Below are 15905 nucleotides of genomic sequence, written 5' to 3'. Positions count from 1 at the left end.
ATTGTGGTCCCCTCCCTTGGGGGGCACTCCATTACACTTTTCTCTTTCGCTTTCCCTTTCTCTCTTTTTCTCTTCTTCCTTTCTCAGTCTCCCTACACCTCCATCGTTTGCTGTGGGCCAGCCGTTTGCTCTCCCCTCAATAAACTCCTTTCTGCCTGAGCCATGTGGAGGGTTTCCTTTCTGGTGGGCCTTACAGTCAGGAGGCTGAGATCTGAGGATGGAGGTTCAAAGCCAGACCAGGCAGGAAAGTCAATGAGACTCTTAACTCAATTAACCACTAGAAGACAGGAAGTAGTGCTGTGGCTCAGGTGGTAGAGGGATAGCCTTGAACAAAAGAGCTCAGGGACAGCGCCCTGAGTTCAAACCTCACGACGGACAGAAAAATAAATAAAAAGAAATGCACAATTTGTGTTTGGGGTGGATGTGAAAGACCAATGTAGATAATCTCACCCGGGGGCTTTCCAGGTTCCCTACACTTCCGGGGCCAGACCTAAGTCAGAACTGGCCTTTCTATGGAGACGGAGCAGCGGCCGAGGGGCGGGGATAACCGCGTGAGGTTATCAGAGAGCGACGGGGGCGCTGCAGACAGACGGCGTGCACACGTCCTGGCGTCATCAGCCCTCGCCAGCCTTCCGGGAGACAGGGATCCAAGCCGCTGAGGTAGCCTTCCTTCAAAGCTGGGGTGTCTCTGTTCCCACGAAAGTCGCTTTTTTCCTTTGCTGAGATTTCCCTTCATCCTCGGCCCAGACTAGGAGGAGGCGTGGGTGGTGGTGTAGCTCGGTGCCGAGTGTCGGGGGGGGGGGTGGCCGGCTGCATGCGTTCCTAGCGTCCCCCGGCCCTTCATTTTCCTCTCTTGGGCCCCATCTTTTCTTCTGTGCTTCGTAGCTTATTTAGAGACAAAAGGCCAGCGCGGAGTGTGTGTTGCAGTTCATTGTCCTTGTTATTATTCATGCTCACAGACTGCCTCCGTGGCTCCATTAGATCAGTTGTGAGTTAGTGGGTTCATTTTCATGTTCAATTGAAATCTGCAGTTTTTCTTTATGGCCCAGACATCAGAAAATAGCCTTCGTGTTTCGTATTTTTTTAGTTGAACTGCAGCTTTATGTTGATAAACTTGTACCTTTTGCAGTGAGATGCGATTATTAATCTATTTGAACTGATAGTAACCTCTATCAAAAATAGTTCCTGATTGCCCCATTAAAGCTTAGAGAACTCTTTGTGTTTAGTGGCAATGATAGAATTCGTTGTTTTGTTGGGAGACCAAGTTATGACAGTATGAACAGCGTTAAAAAGTTGGTTTTCAAGCCGGGCGCTGGTGGCTCACACCTGTAGTCCTAGCCACCTAGGAAGCTGAGATCTGAGGATCACGGTTCCAAGCTAGGCGGGGCAGAAAAGTCTGTGAGACTCTTATCCTCAATAAACTATTCAGAAGAAACTGGAAGTGGCACTGTGGCTCAAGTGGTAGAGCAATAGCCTTGAGCAAAAAGAAGCTCAGGGACAGCGCCCAGTCTCAGAGTTCAAGCCTCAGGACTGGCGCGCGCGCGCGCACACACACACACACACACACACACACTCATTCTTAAAGTCAAATGATGTCACAGCCACGTTCAACTAGCTATATTGTATGTGTCTCAATTGGAAGATGATACAGCTTTTATTACCTTTTTAAATGGCTCTTCATGTATTACCTCAAACGTTTGACACTTTGTGTCTCTAAATAGTCCAAATTGGGTTAGAGATTCTGATCATTTTCACTTTAGTAAAGTAACTAATACCACTCATGTTACTCATGAGGAAATGTTACTCATTTAATCTGCACAACTACCCCAATTGCTATTCTTACTTTGTAGATGAGATAGATGTAATTAAATTTCACGGAATTTGGAAGGTAATCTTGCTTTGGTTGCTATGTCTCCTAAATCTCCTTAGTCACATTTGGAATTTATCTTCCTGGTGGTGGGAACAATTGTAGGATTTTAAGCAGAGGAGTATTATGTCTAAGCTATAGAGCATAATTATGTTTTCTAACATTGTACAATTGAGAATGGTAAAACATTGGGCATAAAGAGATTACTCAAAGGCTTTTGAAAATGTAGTCCATTAGAATGGAGGTAAGATTTGTGGTGTGAGGAGATTAGAAAGTTGTGTTGACAGGACTGATTGGATTTGGAACTCTTGGAAGGAATTGGAGGTGATACCAAGTTTCTGAGTAGACTGACAGTCCAGTGGAGAATGAGGGGTAGCTGATGACTTCAGTTCCCTATGGGATGCTTTACACTCTTCTTTTTTTTCTAGTTTAGAAAATTGGGCTTCTATATTCATTGAGAAGAGGGCCAGAGGAGTGGCAATTGCATCTTGTAGGAATACTGGCTATGTCCCTACTCCCTATTCCTTAGTCTCAGCCAGACCTTAGTGAAGGGATGAAGAGAAGCAAGTTTTTCATGTGCTCTCCCCCTCTATTCATTTCTGCAGTTGATGCATTAAGAGGAGGATGTGGAGGGTGAGGACTTTTAGAACCTGGGAGGAGAATTAAGAGAGGAGTGGGAAAGGTCTTCTCTTTATCATCTTTGAAATGTACAACTTTGGGCAAGCAGTGTATGTGTGTGTGTGTGTATGTGTGTCCTGGGGCTTGAACTCAGGGCCTGGGCACTGTTCCCGAGCTTGTTTTGCTTACAGCTAGGCTTAGGCACATGAGCCACAGCCTCACTTCTGGCTTTTTTTGTGGTTTATTATTAGGTGAGTTAGATGTATGAGTGCTGTGGTATATAATACTTATTGAAGTGTTTGCTGTTGCTGCTGATTCCTAGAGTCATTGCTTGTTCCTAGGGGCAGGGAACCAAAAGGATGTTTCTGTACTTTTGCTGTAGAAGAAACATATTCAGATATGTCCTATATAAAATGTTAGTAGAAATAATTTGGATTGTGAGGAATTTTTTTTTTTTTTTTTGCCAGTCCTGGGCTTTGGACTCAGGGCCTGAGCACTGTCCCTGGCTTCTTTTTTTGCTCAAGGCTAGCACTCTGCCACTTGAGCCACAGCGCCACTCTGGCCGTTTTCTGTATATGTGGTGCTGGAGAATCGAACCCAGGGCTTCAAGTATACGAGGCAGGCGCTCTTGCCACTAGGCCATATCCTCAGCCCCAGGATTGTGAGGAATTTTTGATAATGGAAGAGTATCTTTTAGCCTACCTTGCCTTTATTTATTTATTTATTTTATTTAGGAGCAAAGCAAGTGGTTTCAAGTGTAATGAAGGCAATCATTCATACTGTCTTGCTGTCAGTATTTGCCCTATCCCATTTTAACATTAATCCACTGCTTGCATATGAGGGAAAATACTTTTTTTTTTAAGCCTGTAGTAGGACTTGAACTTGGGCACTTTCCCTGAGCTGCTTTTTTGCTCAAGGCTAGCACTCTACCACTTGAGCCACAGCACTACTTCTGGCTTTTCCTGAGTAGTTCATTGGAGATAGGAATCTCTGCCTGGGCTGGCTTTGAACTGAGATCCTCAAATCTCAGCCTCCTGAGGTGTGAGCCAATGTCACCAGGCTGAAAATATTTTTTAATAGGAAAATTGGAAAACATTCATATTTCAATAAAGACCTTTCGTGATTATATCTATTTTAACATAATGATTGCTTATTTTTTTATTACAAGTGTAACATGCTTTTTGAAATAAAATTTAAATAACAAAGAGTGAGAGTATGTTTTGATTCTGTTTCCTAATCTTTGCCTCATCTCAGAGAATGTCTGTTTTTTTTAATGCCTCTTGCTAGATATTTTTCTACATGTATGCATATAGTTTTTTTAAAGTATATTTTATTATTTACAGTATTTCATGGCTTTTTTTTCCTTATCATCATGCCTTACTAATATAGACTAGCTTCTTTAATAGACATAGTAGTTCCAAAGACGTGTGTATCATAATTCATTTAGCAGTTTCCTATGGATGATATTCAGAGCATTAAAATGTTAATTGACTGCCAGTGTTTTGAACAAAACCCCCACAAATCCCTGCTTTTATATAGTTAACTTTCTTACATTATAAATGAACAAAATAACACATTTGAGTGATGGTAAGATGTGGAAAGGTGGGGAAAGGGAGAGGAAGAATTTGCATATCAAAATAGGGTGGTCAGGAAATATTCTCTAGGAGGTGACAACTGAGCAGAGATCAGGGGGAAGGTGATATAATGAGCTCCTGAATCTCATTGGTCAGGAAAGAAGAAGAGAACATTCTAGGGAAGGGAGGAGAAACACTAAGGCCCTAAGGAAGGCACAGTTTCTGATGACCAAGGAAAAGAGCTGTGAGGCTGCTCTGGCTGGAGTGAGATGAGTAAGGGAAAGCAGGAGAAAATGAAGTCAGGGAATATTGTCTTGGGTTGTTTCAGGCCATCGTGAGGATCTTGTGTTTTACCCTAAGTGAGGTGCCAAGCCTTTGAAAGTTTCTGAGCAGAGGTATTACTTGATCTCATTTGCATCTTGAATGATCATTCTGCTTGTTTGATGAGATATTATCAGATTGGAGGTTGAGCAAGATGTGAGGATGTTTTGGAGCAATATGGTAGCAGAAAAGGTAGTAGGGAGGAAATATATATGTATATCATATGAAGAATATTATATATATATATATATGATTTTAAAACCATGGTGGCTCATATGTATTAAGGAGGCAGAGATTGGAGGATCATGGTTTGTGGCTCACCTCCACAAAAGGTTCTTTAGATTCCATCTCAAAAAAAGCTGGTCATGTTAATGTGCACCAGCTGCACAGGGAGGCCTAAGGTATGGGGATCACAGCACAGGCCAGCCTAGGAAAGAAAATCAAGGAAAAATAAAGACAAAAGGCCTGGAGTACAAGGCTCCCAGGAGAGGGTGCCTGCTTAGTATGCAAAAAGCCTTAAGTTCCAACCTAGTACTGCCAAACAAACAAAAAACCCAAAACCATCACAGAGGGAGACATAGAGCCAGACACTTTCTTTTGTTTCATGTCTGAGATAAAGAATTAAAATGCTTTTAGCTATGGATAATGAGCTTGCAAAGGAAAAATGAATTGAGAATGTGTGTGTGTGGATTCAGAGAACAATTTGAGCCATCAACTTTAATGCATTTATATTCCTATGGTCAAGGACTTCTGTAGACTAGGCTCTTCAAAATAGTTTCCCAAGTCAAAAGGTATGTGCATTAAATAAGAAATCTAAACCAGGTTATATTTTACCTGGAGTGCAGAGCCTTGCTAGCATGGAACATTCCTTTAAAATTATTGCAGCGGGAATGTGGCTTGTGTGTGGCCCTGGGTTTGATTCCTTGGTACCACAAACAAAATTAAAAAAAAAAAATAGGCTGGGAATGTGGCTAAGCGTGCTCTTCTGCCTGGACTGGCTTTGAACTGCAGTCTTCTGCATTTTAGCCTTGTGAGCAGCAAGGATTACAGCTATGAGTCACTGGTACTTGTATTTTTAGACCCAGGGCCTTGTGTTTGCTAGGTGAGTTCTCTACCATTTGAATTACATCCCAATTCCTTTTGTTTTCGTGATAGCATCTGGGCTACCCTTGAACTTGAGGTGGTTCTCTTTCTTCCACCTCCCAAGTAGTTGGGATTATAGGCATGTATCACTATGTCTGACAGTAACTGATAGTTTTTTAAAGGTCTAGATGAAATTATGTATACAATATAATAGGCCTGGGCCTTTTGGAGAGTAGGTCTTTTGTTTGCGTTGTATTTGTTTTCTTATGGTATATATATATATATATATATATATATATATATATATATATATTTGTATGTGTGTATGTGTGTGCATACTTTTTTTTCCCCCCATCAGTTTAGTCTTGCCTGCTCTTACAGAATTTTGGACTGGGAGTGTGGCTTAGTGGTAGAGTGCTTGCCTAGCAGGCATGAAGCCCTGGGTTTGATTCCTCAGTACCCTACATAAACAGAAAAAGCCAGAAGTGCCGCTGTGGCAGGAGAGTGCTAGCCTTGAGCAAAAGAAGCTCAGGGACAGTGTCCAGGTCCTGAGTTCGAGCCCCAGATCTACAAACAAAACAAAACAAAAAAATAAAAGAATTTCTCAGGTCTGTTAATGTGAATGTACCCTTGCTTTCCACCATCCCCCCCCCCCCCGCCCCGTCATTATAGAGGGAATAGGAGAGGGATAAGAAGCAAATACATACTTTTAATAGTAAGTCACAATTCTTTTCTTGTGTGGTTTTCTGTCCTGTGTTTAATTACTGGCAGATAGTAGTTTTACAGCTCAGGTAGTGATAGATTGAGTTGATGATTTATTTATTTATTTCTTAAATGATCCCAGATGTCTCAGTGGAATACGCTTGTTGATATTTCATGACTAAATATTCAAACAGTACTTCTAAAATGTAAAACACATAACATAGCATTTAGAACTATAAGGGAGTTTACAGATCATTAGTCCATGTGTCTTATTTTATGGATTAAGATTGAAGCCCAGAGAGATTCACTGACAGTGATTAGGGAAAATAGAAAGCCTAAGTCATTGCTTGCATTCTACTCTGCCAGTTGCTCTTGATATGCCATATTATTGCCATTTTCTTTAGCCATGTAATGAGAGGTATTTCAGTTAATACAAAATTTATTCTAGTATAAATTCAAATTGCTTCTGTAATTCAGTTTTAGATGTTTTAGTTAATACATGGTATAGATTTTGCTCACATGAACATAAATTATTATGGTATAAATGTGAACTTTAGGAAAATGGGCTATGTGTGAGGGTATGTGCTATACCTTAAGTGAAAACCATAACGTTTATTGTTTCTAGGTTTCCTTTTTTCTGCTTGTAGACTTTATATGTTTTATAGGCTGAATCTCTTATTTATATTGTAAAGAAGCCTAAAGTCAGCAAATACAAATATTTTTAGGCTTGAAATAATTTTTGTAATAAATGATCAAGATTTTCATACCTAAGCTAATTATCTAATTTTAAAATTTAATATATTGGTTTTCTTTTTTGGTTATTAACTTCAATAGAAAGTTTTTATATGATTATGATTTTTGATATCAGGTTTGTTACCATGTTTCTAATGTTTTACAAATATTGAAGGTTTGATATGTGTAGCATTGATATATACTTAGGTGGGTTCCCCCTAAGAATTGGAAGTTAGAATGTGATTGCTTTAGAATTGTATTATAAGATTTGTTGAAATATCTTTGCATTTTGCCTCTTCTTGAGTGCATGTTTTTTTGTTTTTGGTGCTATTACTGGAGTTTGAACTCAGCACCTAAGCATTGTCCTTTAGATTTCTCACTCAAGATTGGCACTCTAGCACTGGAACCTCTGGCTTTTGGTGGTAATTGAGATAAGAGTTTCATTAACTTTCCTGCCTGGCTGGCTTTGAGCTATGATTCTCATCCCTCAGCCTCCTGAGTAGGATTATAGGTATGAGCCATATGTGCATGGCTTTTTCTTAGTGCTTTTGAAGTAAATGAAATTTCTTTCCCCTCCCCTCCCTTCCCTTTTCTTTTCTCCTTTTTTGTTTTTTCCTTTCTCTCCCTCTTTCTCTTTTTCTTTCCTTCCTTTCTTCCCTCCCCCTCCTCCCCTTCGTTTGGCTTTAACTCAAGGCCTAGCACTTGTGCGACGTGTGCTCTGCTGCTTGAGCCATTCCCCCAACCTTCTTTTGCTTTAGTTATTTTTTCTTTTTTAGTGTTATTTTTTCCCCCAGTGCTCTCTCCGTATGGCCATCTTCTACCTATATCTCTTGCGTAGCTTGAATTACAGATATGTACCATCACACCTAGTTTGAGATGGAGCTCCCTAGAACTTTTTCCTTGGCTGGCCTCAAAGTATGTGGTTCCTCACCTCATGAATGGTTGGGATTACAGAGGTGACACACACTAGGTCCAAATTTTGACTTTTGTTTTAAACTAAAAAAATAACTCCAATAAAAATTTTAAGAATTTATTTATATTTTTATATATTTTGCAGCTGACCACAATGGCAGGTGAAGAAATTAATGAAGACTATCCAGTAGAAATTCATGAGTATTTATCAACATTTGAAAACTCCATTGGCGCTGTGGATGAGATGCTGAAGACCATGATGTCTGTTTCTAGAAATGAGTTGTTACAGAAGGTATGTTAACAACGTAGTTCCTGGGCTATGTACCAGTGGCTCATGCCTGTAATTCTAGCTATTCAGGAGACTGAGATCTGAGGATCTCGGTTTGAAGTCAGATGGGGATAGGGAAGTCTGTGAGACTTTTTATCTCCAGTTACCTCCCAACCCCACCCCATGAAAAAAAAAGCTAGAGTGGACCTGTGCCTTGAGTGCCTTGAGCAAAAACTTTAAGCCCTTGGACTAGCTCAAAAAAAGAAGGAAAAAATAATGTAATTCTTAAAAATGAATTTCATAAGACAAAGTTGTTTTATGAAACGTGGAAGAAACAATGGTTTTTAAAAGAGGCTTCTTTCTCTCTTTTTCAATTTTATAACTATTTGGATATATTTAGGGGAAAAGATCAAAATAAAACTTTAGCCTTCAGGAAATACAGTCTAACTGTCTTCTCATTTTGACTTGGTGTTTGAAAAACAACGAATATTCTTTTTGACAGATTTTTATCTTTGACCTTTTAAATATTACAAGGATTATATCAGGGTTTCTGGAAACTATAGGATCAAAAACAGTAAATTGACTTTGACAGTCTAAGACAAATCTCATTATGTTTCTTCTGTCTTTGGTATTGCCTAAGCATTTTAGTCCACTACTTGTACATTAATGCATCATGTACATGTTTATATTGAAAAATTACTTTTGACATAAAAGCCTAGATCACAACTCCTAGAATTAAAAATAATTGAGAAGAATTTTCTTGGATTGTATACATTCTTTGTTTAACTAAAGGTGATACCTAGAAGTGAAAATTTATTAGTAAAAATTGCGTTTAAGACAACTAGAAGTTATTTCCAGATTATTTAATTATTTGATGATAGGAAGAAAAAATCTGAAATATATTTGTGCTTTGTGTTCCAAGTTTGTGTGCACCTTTTTTTTTTTTTTTTCATTAGTTGGACCCACTTGAACAAGCAAAAGTGGATTTAGTTTCTGCATACACATTGAATTCAATGTTTTGGGGTAAGTACATTACAAAATTATTTATTGTGTTAAAGTTTGTTTTTTTCCATGCTAGCAATTTATATACAATTATACTCTAGGGCAACTTAATATTACATAGAAATTTACTAATTTAAAACTTCCTTAACTGCAACTTTCTTTTTTTATAAATCAACTTTCTTTTTTTTATAAATAAGTATTTTTTAAAGATTAGTACACTCTTATGTACCATTTTATCCCATGAAATTTTTCTCTTACAGTTTATTTGGCAACCCAAGGAGTTAATCCTAAAGAACATCCTGTAAAACAAGAATTGGTGAGATTTTAGTTAATTTATTTTTTTCTGTGTCTTTGTTGTAGTGTTCTTGAAGTTTCAATCATACTCCGTTACCATCTAGTTATTGAGAACAAAATTAGATTTGAAATTATGATGATGAGCCAGATCTGATCATGTTTGTGCATTTTCTTCTTACTTTTCTCAGAGAATTGGTGTCCCATATATTATATACATCTCTGGATGGGAAAATGTTACAATTCAAGTAATTATTTATAACTTTCATATTATTTTTCTTATAAATTCTTAAAATCCTCCTCATCTCCAGGACTACATTTTTTTTTCTTGAACTTTTACACAATTCTTAAAAGTATATTCTACTTGATTTACTAGCAAAGACGGGAAAGTTTCTCCCCCACCTTTTCAACTCCCCCATTAATTCATTTTCTCAGCAGTAAAGAATCCAGTTCAGCAACAAAGCTAAAAGCTTTTTTGGCACCAGCTGTATGTGTACTGTCCAGTAATTCTGCATTAGTGACATATTTACAACCTGTAGTAAATCTTCCAGGTTTGTCTTTGTATTCCATTTAGATGTATAAGTACAGTATATAAAGTCTGATATCTTAGGGTTTTTTGCTGACTTCAAATATTAAATCAAATCATTCAATTTGAAGGGACAAATTAGAAATCAAACTTACAGTTCCCTTCTTGACTTGGCTTTATGAATACAAATATTAATAAATTTATTCTTCATGTTTATAAAATACAAAGTAGATATAATGTGAAATATGCTTGACATTGTATTGTTGTCAAGTCTTATGTAGTTGATATGTATGTTGCTTAAAGCAGTAAAGCATTTGGTTATTTTTTTAAATGTAATTTGTGATTAAGGAGTTATACAGAAGGGTTACAGATCCATAAGTCAGGTAATGAACAATTTCATACCTTCCTTTGCTTTTCCCCAGTTCCCCATCCTGTTCCAGCCCACAAGTTGCACAGTTCATTTTTTACATAGTGTGTATTGACTGCCATGGCTGCATTTGTTCACTCTGCCTCCCTCCATATCTGTACTCCCCTATTGCCACCCTTAAAAAGACAAGAAGAAAAAAACACACAACCAAGAACACCACCAACAATAATGACTAAACCAGATGTGTTGTTTTCATTTTTTTAAATATATAGACTAAGGTATTTTCTTCTTTTGAAATTCTTGAGAGGGGAAATAATTTATTTTAAAACATAATAATTGCTTTAAAAACATTTAAAGCAAAATCAGAAAGCAAGATGCTCTGCAGAATTCAGCTTGACCAATAATATTGGCTTTAACCCTTAGAAAGAATTATATCAGTTGCTTTTAGCTTTCTAATACGGACCTTACATTTATAAAATTCCATTATTCCCCTTGGACACTAAGTTTGATTACTCATTACTGTCTTTGTAAAAGGATAAGATCATTTATCTTTTCTCTGATAAGCCACTTTATAGAGGAGTACATTAATATTCCCAACAAGGGATAGCAAATAAAAAGCATTCTAAAATCTATTCCCCTTTTCTGACCTTGTGTTAGACATTACTAACTGATCACAGAATTAGTATACTATAAGAAACCTATTTGTTATATACATCACTAATGAGGAAAGACATTGAAAAAGTCACTTTGTTTATTCAATGATATCGTAGTGCCTGTCACAAACTGGAATATTTCCAAATGAGGTAATTTCTTGGTGAACAGAGATGAAGAATGTGGCTGATACCACATTAGATGGAATGGTGAAAGACAATAAAATAAACAGTATAAATATATATATATGCATATATAATGCGCTAAAGTTATATTATGGGAAAAAAAGAAAAAAATAGAGCCAAGGTATGGGAGGTAGGGAGGTTGTATGTGGCTAGGACTGAAATTTTAAATGGTCTGGGTCTCACTGACAAGGTTATCTGTTGAGAAGATTAGAAGAGGAAGTAACTAGGGAGATACTGGAGGACGATGTTTCTATGCAAAGGCATGAATGAACAGGGCAAAGTTTCTAGGCACATTGTGCATATGTGTATGTGTGTGCTTGTGCATGTGCATGAGTATATGTCATGTATGTCTGGGGACTGGCTTTTGTACTATTCTGAGAAATCAGTAGTTGTGTAGAGTTTTGACCAGGGTTGCTGACTTTTTAATAATTAAAAGAATCAGAGGTTCTGCATTTTTCTGTGCATGTTTATGCAACTGTTTTGATTATTTTAATGAAACCTGCTTTTAAGCAGTGATCAATCATTTACTCTGCTATTTTATGGTTCTCATCAGCTTTATTTCTTCATTTGAAGTATAGGATAGCCATTTATGCTGATTAATGATCTCAGAAAATTCAAAGTGGTGTAGTACCATGTTATGTTTCTCACCTTGTAAAGTCTGATTAAAACTGTATATTTTATTAGAAAATTTCATGCCCCTATCAATCAAAATTATTAAATTGAATAAAAGATCTTGTAGCATAAAAGACTAGCTAACTAAATATGGCCTCATGTGTTTCCTGCTTAGAAAATTGGCAGAAAAATGAAATTTGTAGGTTGCAAGTATATGAAACATCAGACTTTACATACAAAATAGTGAACATGTAGATTTAGGCTAAGGGTAATTTTAATAAAATAATTCAGTGTTTATCTTTATAGTGATGTTTTGCTGTGATGTCTGTCTTTCCTTTAAGACTGAACTCCAGGAAAGCACAGAGCATGTTTATTCTGTTCATTACAGACCCATGCACTTAATGGGCAATAAATATATATCTGCTGAATTTCACTGCAGTATGGTATAATAAAACTTAGTAAAGGTGAACAGCTCAGTAAATCCATTGCCTTTCTATTTTTATCTCTAAGGAAAGAATCAGAGTATACATGAACAGAGTCAAGGAAATATCAGACAAGAAAAAGTCTGCCAAGCTGGATAGAGGTGCAGCTTCAAGATTTGTAAAAAATGCCCTCTGGGAACCAAAATCTAAAAAAGTATCAAAAGTTGCTAATAAAGGAAAAAGCAAAAATTAACTTTGGGTTTTTATTGTATACATATTTTAAAAGTACATCATTTTTATTGTGTTCACAAGAGTAATGATTATGTGGTTTGAATGTGTTCCTTTTAAAATTCATATGTCTTTATACTTTAAATCTATAAATTCAAATGTCTTTACTCTTTAAATTTATAATGTGAACTCATTTTTCCCTGAGAAAGATTGTTGTCTTTATTGATTTTCCTATAGAACATCATGAAGTTTTAACATTGTGAGACATTGTGAGACACTTCCTTATCTAGGTAAATTTTGGACTTAATATGTTATCATTAACTGAAATTTAACTTAAATGTTCATTGTAAACATTTGTATTATTTTAAATGGCGTGATCTTAGGGAATATGACCTTTGTACGTAGAAAATATAAGAATTTCTGTTCTTATTATATGATTTGAAGAAAGAATGAAGTGACCCAAATGTCCACTTTTTCTTGAGTAGTTAACTCATTATGCCTTTATAATTTTAGGAATTTCTTTCTTTATATTCAGAGTATGTAGTTAAAACTTAAAGGTTGTTTTTAATTCTTGGCACATTACCTTGAAGTCCCATTTAAAATAAAATATATTCTCATTAACTTCAGAAGGTTGTATGTTTTATTTTTTTAATTGTTATTATAAAAGTGATGTACAGAAGTGTTACAGTTACATAAGTCAGGTAAAGCATCCATTTCTTTTTGGACAATGTCACCCCTTCCCCCTCTCTCTCCCAGGGTTATATGTTTTGGTCCAGTACTGCATAATAAAGGTCCTAGATGTTGTGCGACTTTTTTATTTTTCTTGAATAAATATACCCTCCAAATTAGGAAGATAGATCTTAGAAGTCATAGTGAGGGCTGGGGATATAGCCTAGTGGCAAGAGTGCCTGCCTCGGATACACGAGGCCCTAGGTTCGATTCCCCAGCACCACATATACAGAAAACGGCCAGAAGCGGCGCTGTGGCTCAAGTGGCAGAGTGCTAGCCTTGAGCGGGAAGAAGCCAGGGACAGTGCTCAGGCCCTGAGTCCAAGGCCCAGGACTGGCCAAAAAAAAAAAAAAAGAAGTCATAGTGAATTTTTCTTCAGTTCTGTTGGCCTCAGGTTTTCTTAATTTTATTATAAAGGTGATGTATAAAGGAGTTATAGTTACATAAGTCAGATAATGAGTACATTTCTTTTGTATGGTGTTATTCCTCCCCTCACTCTCAGTTTTTTCCTCTTGTCCTCACCCACAGATTGTATAGTTCATTCAATGTAGTGTCTAGTGAGTACCACTGCTGCATTTCTTCACTTGTTTGGCCTCACCTTTATAGCTTTTTTTTTTTATTACATATTTTAAGGCTATAAAAAGACTTACATGTGTTTTGGAAGAACGTTCTCTAAAATAATACCACTTAAGCAGAGAAGAAATTGAAAGGAGGTTACATTGTATTTATATTTTGATTTATTTTTTCTGAAATACTTGTTATGGAGAATTCTATGTGTTAAACCTTTTTCTGTAATGTCTAACTAAGCCCATGAATTTTAATTATATGTACTTAATGCTTCCAGTTTGAGTCCACATCATTATATATAGTTATGCCAAGTACAGTAAAGTATTTTAATTTTTGAAAAGGAGTTGTTAAAATTTTCTGTGTGATTAATTCTCCATAAGTAGCCTTGAATAAATTGATTTCTTGATTTATGTTAGTAGATATTAGAATTGGTCTTAAAATGTAATGGATTTTGTAAAGCCTGTTGAACTCTTTCTGTGATAACATGGGAAGGAAGATAATGATAGATGCAGAAAGCCTCTTTGAAGTGGAAAAGCATTTGTGAACATTTAGTTGTTTCTTTGGTACCGGGATTTGAATTCAGGGCCTTGTACGTGTTAGGGTGGTACTCAACATTTGAGCCACACTGCCATTCCCTTACCTACTCTTCCCTCAGAGTTCAAGTATTTTAAAAGGTAACTTGTGCTGAGGGCTGTGACTCACACCTGCAATCCTAGCTATATGGTTTGAAGCCAGCCTGGACAGGAAATGTCTGTGTGACTTATCTTCAGTTAATCAGTAAAAAGCCAGAAGTAGAGCTATGGCTCGAGTTGTAGAGTGCTAGCTTTGAGCAAAAAAGCTATGGGGTAGCACTTCCTGAGTTCAAGTCCTAGTACCAGCATGCCCATGCACGCGCCTACACAACCGCACAAGATAAAAGTAACTTCATAAGAGAAATGTTTTTGTGATTATTATGAAGAAACTTAACTTGCATTTTTATATTTTTAAATTTAATAAAGATTTTGAATAAGATAAGTCATAATTGAAGAAAATCATTAGTCCTCATTCTATTAAATTGAAAAGTTAAAAAATAAGTGTTTATTTTAGGAATTAAAAAGTAGTTTGAGTTTATTAACTCATTTGAAATATTTCTTACTTAGAATATAACAGGGAACTGGTTGGTATTAGTGCATTGGTCTATTTGTTGTTTGCTTATTCAATATTTATACTTATTGACATCTTGCTAGATACTGTGCTAAGTGCTAGATTTTAAAGATGGCAACTCTAGCCTTTATCCTATTTTTTTAAATGAAGTTTTATGAAAAAGGCTTTTAATTTTAATTTAGTGTTTTAGGGTTACTGTATAACAGATTGTGCCCACTAAACCTTAGAACTGTAAAGGTTGATGGATTGATCTATTTGACTACAGTGCAGTTATTGTTAACATAGTTTGTTTCAAATTGTGTTTGACAGTCTGTGCTAACTTTAGATGTTAATTACATCTTTTATTAATCTCTGTGGAAATTGACAAATTAGAGAGTTGCAGCTATAGATGTTTGTAATGCTAGAATGATAGATTATTAATCTGATGCTAAATAATGAGATCATTTCTAAATTATTTTAGGTAAAATTTTCTTGTTTATAGTTGCAGGTTAAGGATCATCTTAGTAGAAAGTGCTCCAAGAAAAATTGGAGATTGAATTATGGCCTACATTTCTGGAATTAGAAGGCATGTCAAGTTGATTTTTGTGTGTGTGTGTGTGTGTGTGTGTGTGTGTGTGTGTGTGGGTGTGGGTGTACTCGCGCACGCTTGCGTGCATGCACACTTGCTGACGATTGAGTTCTGGGCTTCATTTATGTTAGGCAAGTGTTGCCCCATTGACCTACAACCCAAGCTATGGCATAATATTTTTAATACAGCCACAAAAGCAAAGGTCTCCAGAAAGGGGGCAGTGATAGTAACAGTAGGTGGCAAATTGAGGCTTAATTTTTAACTTGATTCTCCTCTTCACAAGACTGAAAAGTCAACTAGCTCTGGTTCTTAAGATGTAAAAAGATGATAGTATATTTTACTTGCCTCCTTTCCCAAATAAACCTTGAAGGTTAGCACATGTATCATGGCAGAATCACTGCATGCGTGATGACAATTCCACAAAGTGATATATTCCAGATAGTAGACAAAATTTGATGGTGGAAAAATAAGCTCTTATAAATGAAACATTTAAGAGACCTTTTTTATTATTTGCTTTTCAGGTTAGTGTTGCCTTTA

At 36.5% G+C, this 15905-nt stretch overlaps 1 protein-coding gene across 1 annotated transcript; it reads left to right on the top strand.

Annotated features, from left to right (window-relative positions):
• The first annotated feature begins 610 nt into the window (after positions 1-610).
• Positions 611-12984, top strand: C1d (C1D nuclear receptor corepressor). Its single transcript, XM_048352635.1, has 5 exons — positions 611-660; positions 7955-8101; positions 9034-9100; positions 9340-9395; positions 12222-12984. Exons 2-5 carry the CDS (start codon positions 7964-7966, stop codon positions 12384-12386), a joined length of 426 nt encoding a protein of 141 aa, XP_048208592.1. The 5' UTR covers positions 611-660; positions 7955-7963; the 3' UTR covers positions 12387-12984.
• The last annotated feature ends 2921 nt before the right edge of the window (positions 12985-15905 follow it).

Source organism: Perognathus longimembris, chromosome 8 (genome assembly GCF_023159225.1).
Source record: "Perognathus longimembris pacificus isolate PPM17 chromosome 8, ASM2315922v1, whole genome shotgun sequence".
Classification (NCBI taxonomy): domain Eukaryota; kingdom Metazoa; phylum Chordata; class Mammalia; order Rodentia; family Heteromyidae; genus Perognathus; species Perognathus longimembris.
This window is presented reverse-complemented; position numbering and strand designations above follow the sequence as displayed.

Bases quoted from the DNA above. Each gene is read 5' to 3' on its own strand.
- C1d (XM_048352635.1), top strand. From the start codon at position 7,964: ATGGCAGGTGAAGAAATTAATGAAGACTATCCAGTAGAAATTCATGAG. The intron at 8,102-9,033 runs GTATGTTAACAA...TTTTTTCATTAG, and splicing joins GAAATGAGTTGTTACAGAAG to TTGGACCCACTTGAACAAGC. The intron at 9,101-9,339 runs GTAAGTACATTA...TTTCTCTTACAG, and splicing joins ATTGAATTCAATGTTTTGGG to TTTATTTGGCAACCCAAGGA.